Raw genomic sequence first — 7,071 nt, forward strand, 5'->3', positions numbered from 1 at the left:
AACATACAAAGGGCCAGGCCTCATTTATACATGTCTTAATTAAATCCATGTGCAATAGGAATAAATATTTTCCCAAAAAAATGAGCAATTTAAAATTGAAAGGAACTGTGAAAACCATTTTGAGTGACTGGCCAGATAAGCCTAATCAGAGTCAGCTTCAGTTCCTTGTAGTGGATTTGGTTCTCTCTCCAAGTACTGTTTGTTTTGTTTTGTTTTAATTGAAAAAGGACATACTTGACTGCAAGAAAAAGAGAAGCTAGGAATTTACACAACCTCTGGGCCTTCCCTAAAAGCTCCCTCTCCTTTTTATTTGTAACTCCCTTCTCTCCAAGAACAGTGGTTTCTAAGCTTCGACTGCTTTTGCATGATTTGTGTAAAACCCCCCAGAACAGTGCTCTCCCCTCCCAGCAGCTGAAAGCGTGGCTTTTATGTTTCTAGCTTTTCCTCCTCAATAACTGTGTCTCATCTGATGAGCAGCACAGATGATCTGATGTGATCTGAGCACCACAGCCCCTGACACACTTTTTCCTTGGCTTGGTACTCGTGTCCTAGTTGAGTATCCACTAGGAAAATCCTTTCCAGTGGCTCTTGGCCTTGGACTCCTCATAAAACTGAAGATATGACTTGTCTGATGCTTCTTTACTGTCCCTATTCTGCTTGTCAATTAATTAGATTTAAATTTAAGGAAATGTCTTCAAAAAAAGCCCCAGAAAACGTCCATAAGCTTTAGAGTTTTGACTATACAGCAGTCTTTCCCATTGACCCTAAAATTCAAAATACATGATTATATTTTCTCTTTGGTTGGTGTTTTGGTTTTTGGATTTTTTTTTTTCTTTTAGTCTGAAGTGAAGGGAACAGTGGCTATACTTTTTTCTTTGAATTGAATCTAAATTGAAAATACGTATTTTAAGCACTCCTTTTTTCCCCCCCTTTTTTAGGAAACACTCCCTGGTTTTAAATGGATTGGGAGCAGAGTAAAAAATCTCCTAGACAACGGAAAAGAAGTTCTCTTTGCATTTGAGGAGTCCATTGGTATGAGTGCTGGTATCCCTTTAAACTGTTGAGAACTGAGGGGGGATGTGAGGAGGGACTGATCTTAGCTGTGAAATGAAACACACAGAAAAAGTGCTTAATTTTTATCCTAGCAGTTAATAGCATGGATATTTTGCTCTCACCAAACTGACTTGCCAACTCCCATAATAAATTGTATCTGACTTGCTGATTCTGGTGTTTGCTTATCTTTGCAGCCCTATAACCCCCAAGTTCATTAGAGTTCTGCTGCATGTGCAGCAATAAAGCAGCCTCCATGTACTGGCCAATTTTCCTTTCCAGGATCAAAGGTTAGAGCTTCACTCAGGTAAATCAGTGTGATAATCTGTCAGGTTATTTTTCCACCATCTCTTTCTTCTGCCTAGGCTTCATGTGTGGCACATCAGTGCTGGACAAGGATGGAGTGAGTGCAGCTGTGGTCACTGCAGAAATGGCAACTTTTCTGCAGGGCCAGGGCCTGACCCTGGCACAGAAACTCGTTGACATTTATGAAATGTGAGTGGTGGTTTTCATTAGAATATTCTACTCTGCTGTTTTAGAGCTGGGAGTCATCTGAGGAATATTTATTTGACTATAAGTAAATGTTTGTGTTCCTCAGATGCTTTCTCATTGTGAGTTGTTGTGGGTTTTTTGATGTAGCATGCATGGATTAGAGCCCATCACAGCAGATACCACAAGGGGCTCCAGGAGGGCTGGAGAGGGATTTGGGACAGGACACAGGGAATAGCTTCCCACTGCCTGAAGGGGTGTATAACAGCAGGAAGGAATGGCTAGGGATGCAATCCCAGCAATAAAACAAGGGTGGTGTTGGTCAGAATTAAGCCCTGTACTGAGATCTTTTGGGTACCAAACGAGCCAAAACCCTCTGAATCTTACAACGAAAACATCAATCTCCTCCAGGTATGGGTATCACATATCCAAGACTTCCTATTTCCTGTGCTACGACCCTGCCACCATCAAAAGGATATTTGAGAGGCTGCGGAACTTCGACGGCCCCCAGTCGTACCCCAAGTGCTGCGGGGCGTACAACGTCCTGCACGTCAGGGACATCACCACGGGCTACGACAGCAGCCAGCTGAGCCAGAAGTCGGTGAGTTGGAGTGTTTGAGCAGAGGAGGGCTGCAGAACCCAAAATGCCTGGGGAAGAGGCAGATGGGGAGCGTGGTGGTTACTCTGACACGCTGACCGCTGCTCTCTCGCTGAGCCCCATGCTGCTGCAGCTCCTGAGCTCCCAGTGCTGCTGCAGTGGCTGTAAGGGGCTGCTGCTGTTTTGCAGGTGCTGCCAGTGAGCAAGAGCAGCCAGATGATCACGTTCACCTTCCAGAACGGCTGCGTGGCCACGCTGCGCACGAGCGGCACCGAGCCCAAGATCAAGTACTACGCCGAGATGTGTGCGCTGCCCGGGCACAGGTCAGTGCCCACAGCCCTGCTGTGCCCCCAGCAGCACGCCACGGGGGCCCTCGGCCTCTGCTGCAGCAGCCTTCCCTAACAAACCCAGTTCCTTAGAGTTAAAAAGTGCTCAGGTGACAAAATCACAGAATGGCTTAGGCTAGGAGAGCTCTGTGAGAGCAGAGTCCAGCCTGTGACCAGCCCTCGCCCTGTCAGCGGGACCAGAGTGTCACATCCAGGCTGTTCCCTCTCTCCTGGGGTTGTGCTGCTGCTGCTGAGCGTGTTTGCAGCCAGGTGGGTTCCCACTTTGGGAATCTGCTGGTACCCCGAGCTGCGGGAGAGGAACCAGATGTCGTTCACCTGGGCTGAGCCACTTCCATTTTTAAAGTGTGGGGGGAAATCCAGGCTGAGCTTACACCACAGAACCTCTTCTTCACGATTATGGAATCATGGAATGGTTTGTGTTGGAAGGGACCTTAAAGACCATCTTGTTCCTCCCCTCTGCCATGGGCAGGAACACCTTCCACCATCCCAGCTTGCTCCATGCTGGCCTTGGACACTCCCAGGGGTGGGGCTTCTCTGGGCAACCTGTGCCCGGGCCTCACCACCTGATTACAGCAGTATTAATTGACCTTAATTTAATTAAAGGAGAAAAAGGCCACTAGAGGGCTCTGGGCACCATCTTTTCAAGTCCCTTCCAGGCCAAGGCATTCTGTGATTCCATGATAATCCTGCTGAAAAGGAGCTTGTTACAGCAGGAGTCCCTACACCTGGAGGGGTAGGAAGCACAACAGAGCAAGTCCGTCCCCATCGGGTCTTGCTGGTAATTTATTTGTATTTGGGCGTTTCCCAGAGCTCTGACCTGGGCCTGCTCTTCCCTGCAGTGACAGAAGCGTGCTGGAAGAAGAGCTGCAGAAGCTGATAGAGGCTCTGATTGGGGATTTCCTGGAGCCTGCCAAGAACGGGCTGACCTGGCGCTCTGCGTAGGGCCCGGGCTGGAGGAGGCACGGCACGAACCAAGGACCCAGGAGCAGAACCAGTCTCATCTCTGTGTGTGTGTGTGTTTGAAACAGCTGCATTCTTTTTCTGTACAGAAGAAGCATTCTTTTGTCAGGCTTTTCACCAAATTGGGATGAGGAGAGGAGGTCAGAGGAAAGGGTAGGATTTATTGTTGCAGTTTTCAGTCCTTTTGACCAAAAGTTTAATTAACCCACATCAATGCAAATGAACTGCCCAAGTACCTTTGAGGCAGCTGAGCTTAGCTGCTACATCTTGTCTTAAATTCAGTTCAGGTAACTAAAACACCTCTTTTTTTGTGTGTGAAAAGGTTTTGTTTAAAGTTTTAAAGGAGCGATCACTCCAAACTGACAACAAAGGCTGCTTCTTCCCTGCAGCTCTGAGACCTTCCATACAGGTCTGCACTTCCAGAGGCATCAGAGCTGAGCTCAGCATTTCTTGTGTAGGCAAATTGTTGACATTTTTCAGCTGCTTAATAATTCTTCTGTTGGTAAAGGTGTTCTTGGGCATTGTAGCTTTCCTGTGTGTGTCTTAAAATAATTGGCAGTGAAACAATAGTGACAACAGCTGCAGCTTGGGCTTGGAATTGCCTGGTGCCTTTCCAAGGCTTCCAAAGGAGCAGGAACTTGGTCATTCCGTGGTAAAATTGCCCCTTCTGACTGCCACAGGCTCTTTTTGTCCCACATCTCTGCAGGGTCTTAAGCTTTCTTGCTTTTCTGTATTCAATACTTGATTTAAATGCTAGTCAGTGACTTTTTGGTTTTTGCTGGCCTGTATTTATATTGTCTGTGTATTAAAAAAACCCAACAAAACCAAGGAAGAAAGTGAAGATGAGACTGACGCAGTTACTAAATTGTGATTTCTTAAATTTTTTTTTTGTCATGGCCTGTCAGGTAATTTGTTAGAATAGCACTTTGCAAATTATTCTTTAAGGGTAACTCTTTAACAGCTTCTCTCATTTGTTTTTCTCCCTTTGCTCAAGTAGCAAGTGGGACTTGTAATCGCATTTTCCAAAAAAGCCACCCAAACCAATACTCAAGTTCTCCTTGTGGTTATTATATTGGATTTTGGGTAATGAAGGCCCTGTTTTGGCACAGGGGAGCTGGTTCTGGAAGCTCCCTGCTGTCACTGGCAGCACGTAAAGAGAAGCAGCAGCAATTCAGTGCTGGGTTTTATCTGTGCTGAGATGATGGGAGAAGAGCCCAGGGTGCCCTGGAGTCCAAGCTGTTGTTCTGCCACTATTGTTGCCTCTCCAAATTCATCCTCCTCTGATGATGCCCTCGCAGCTGGATGCCACAGGATGGCACAGGGTGGGTTTGTGTGTGTTGCCTCTCCATGGCTTCAGAGAGCCCTGAGGTTTGGGGGTTTCCTGCTGCCAGCAGCTTTGCACTATGTCCATGGAGAAGTATTTCAGTGTCTATGAATGTACATGTACTAGAGAAGGTCTGTGTTGCACAAGTTCTGACCTGTCACTGCTATTTATTTATTTTCTTATTTTAAGAGAAAGTATCTCCAAATTGTTCTGCCAGTGAGTGAAATGTATCTCATGCCAAAAGCTTGGGTTTTTTGTACCTTGATTGTACATTTGACTGACATGGTGGGGGAAATAGGCAAACCCAGACACACTCAGAGGATGCTTTTGTTGTTGTCCGTGCTGGGTAGGGCTGGGAAGGCATTTCTGACTGCTGCTTTGCCTTCAGCTCTCCAAGAAAGGGTGCAGATCTGGATCCCCACTGCACTGAACTTGAAGGAGCTCCTGCCATTCCTTCCATTGGCAGCAGAGTAAAGCCTGAGGCACTGAGGGTTTTGTTCTCCAGGCAGTGAAGAGAACAAGTGACTTGGGACATAATTCTGAACAAACACTGTAAAAAGCATAGTGTGTGTGTGTGTGGTGAGCCCAGCTGTGTTATTGTAGCAGTCACGTCTTGTGAGTGATGGCTGTGCTCCTACAAAGAGCAGGAATCTGCAGCTTCCCGGAGATCTGCTTTGTGTCAGTAGGCAAGTAGGCAAGAAACTGAGAACATGTTTTCAAATAAGCGTTGTTAGAAGCTGGTAACTGTTCGTAGTCTAACTGTCCTTAATTAAAGAAGAAAACCCAGCTGTGGGGTGTTCTGTGTCTGGGATTTTCCCCATGGATAGGTCTGACAGGGAGCTGTAGCTGTAGTGATGCTTTTGGGAGGACAGCAGCAGGCACAACGTGTTGGATGTACTTTCAGGGTATAAGAACTATTTGCTGTTTTGAAACTGCTGCTACTGTTGTTTTCCTACTGTATTGGAACTGTTTGGTATATTTATACTGTTCCATTTGTGGAACTCCTTTATCTCCTCCCTCTGATCTCGCATCCCTTACTTCTGTTACTGTGAAGGACTGGAATTCTCGTTTCCTTGCCCTGTAACTTTGTAATGCATCGTGGTAGAGTTCACTCAGCTTGTGCACAGCCTTCCTTGAGTTCAGCTGTTCTTTCCCACTTCTCAGATAAGAACAAAGGCATTTCTGACTTGAGCAGAAAGCAGGTCACAGATCAAAGGACGCTGTGGATGTTGTTTCTGAGTGCTTCCAGGTAAAACACACCTTGTCAAAGGCTGGGCAGTGGCTGAAGCTGTGGTCATACAGCCAGTGTGTTATGTGCAGTGTTTGATAACACACAGAGGGCTGGGGTTTGTCCCCTGGCTGTGACAGGTTTAATCTCTGAAGCTGTGTCTGTGGGCCTGGGACAGGAGCTCTCTGTGTCCAGGGCTCTGTGCTTGGGTACCTGCATGCCCACATCCCTGCTGTGGCTCAGGCAGCACTTTGTGTGCCCTCCCTGCCAGGCTCCTGAGGGTTTGGGGGGTTCCAGCTCCCCTTTGCTTGCAGAAGTGTTTGTGTGACGCCGGTGGAAGCCAGGAGAGGAGCAATGGGGTCTGTCACTTGGGCAGGGTGGGACGTGTGTGCTGCCTCAGCAAGCACCTGGATGGTCTCTAATTTTAAAACTGATACTGTTATCACTTTGTTTTGTCTTCCCTCCCCTTTTTGTCCTCTCCCCAACTAAGAGGGGGCTCCTTGCATGGTGACACATGGGTGGTTACAGTCCAGCTTGATTCCCTCTGCTCAAGAACGGCTTTGTACAGGTGACTGAAGTATCTCAAGTTGCATCATTCCCCTTGCCTGGAATCTTGGGGGGCTCTGGATCTGTACTCCTGTTTGCCTGATGTCTGTTCTGTAAAACTAGGGTGTATTACAAATACAGAGTGAGAATTTGCACTTTTCTGAAGACTTTCTGTGTACTGCTATGTGGATTTAGCTGAATGAAGTGTTATAAGTAATAAAATATTCCCTTTGTGGTCTCAATCCGGGTTTCTTTGTCTTCTTTAGCCAAACACCTCTGCCCCAGAAGCTGAGCTGGGCTTGGAGGGATATCCATGTGCCACTTGGGTGAGGCCTGGGAACAGGAGACTGTTCAGAGCCTCCTCCTTTTGATGGCACTGAGATCTCCCTGTGGAGAGATGTGTCCCTGGGGCTGATGGGGACCCGGAGTGTCCCCTCAGTGATGGCTGCAGGCTTCATCCCAGGGGATCTGTTATTGTTTTAGGCTGCTATCCCTGAGCCCCTCTCCTCCCAACTCAGTGTGGGGGACA

At 47.3% G+C, this 7,071-nt stretch overlaps 1 protein-coding gene across 1 annotated transcript in view; it reads left to right on the forward strand.

The window, feature by feature from the left end:
- The window catches only part of PGM2L1 (phosphoglucomutase 2 like 1), a 26,277-nt gene extending 19,493 nt beyond the window's left edge, over positions 1-6,784 (forward strand). Inside the window, exons 10-14 of the mRNA XM_041460372.1 lie at positions 939-1,032; positions 1,416-1,545; positions 1,951-2,140; positions 2,327-2,460; positions 3,324-6,784. Coding sequence (XP_041316306.1) covers positions 939-1,032; positions 1,416-1,545; positions 1,951-2,140; positions 2,327-2,460; positions 3,324-3,426 — 651 coding nt within the window. The 3' untranslated portion in view covers positions 3,427-6,784. The remainder of the gene's footprint in view (positions 1-938; positions 1,033-1,415; positions 1,546-1,950; positions 2,141-2,326; positions 2,461-3,323) is intronic.
- Positions 6,785-7,071: the final 287 nt, after the last annotated feature.

Source organism: Pyrgilauda ruficollis, unplaced genomic scaffold (assembly GCF_017590135.1).
Source record: "Pyrgilauda ruficollis isolate IOZ18807 unplaced genomic scaffold, ASM1759013v1 scaffold143, whole genome shotgun sequence".
Lineage (NCBI taxonomy): Eukaryota > Metazoa > Chordata > Aves > Passeriformes > Passeridae > Pyrgilauda > Pyrgilauda ruficollis.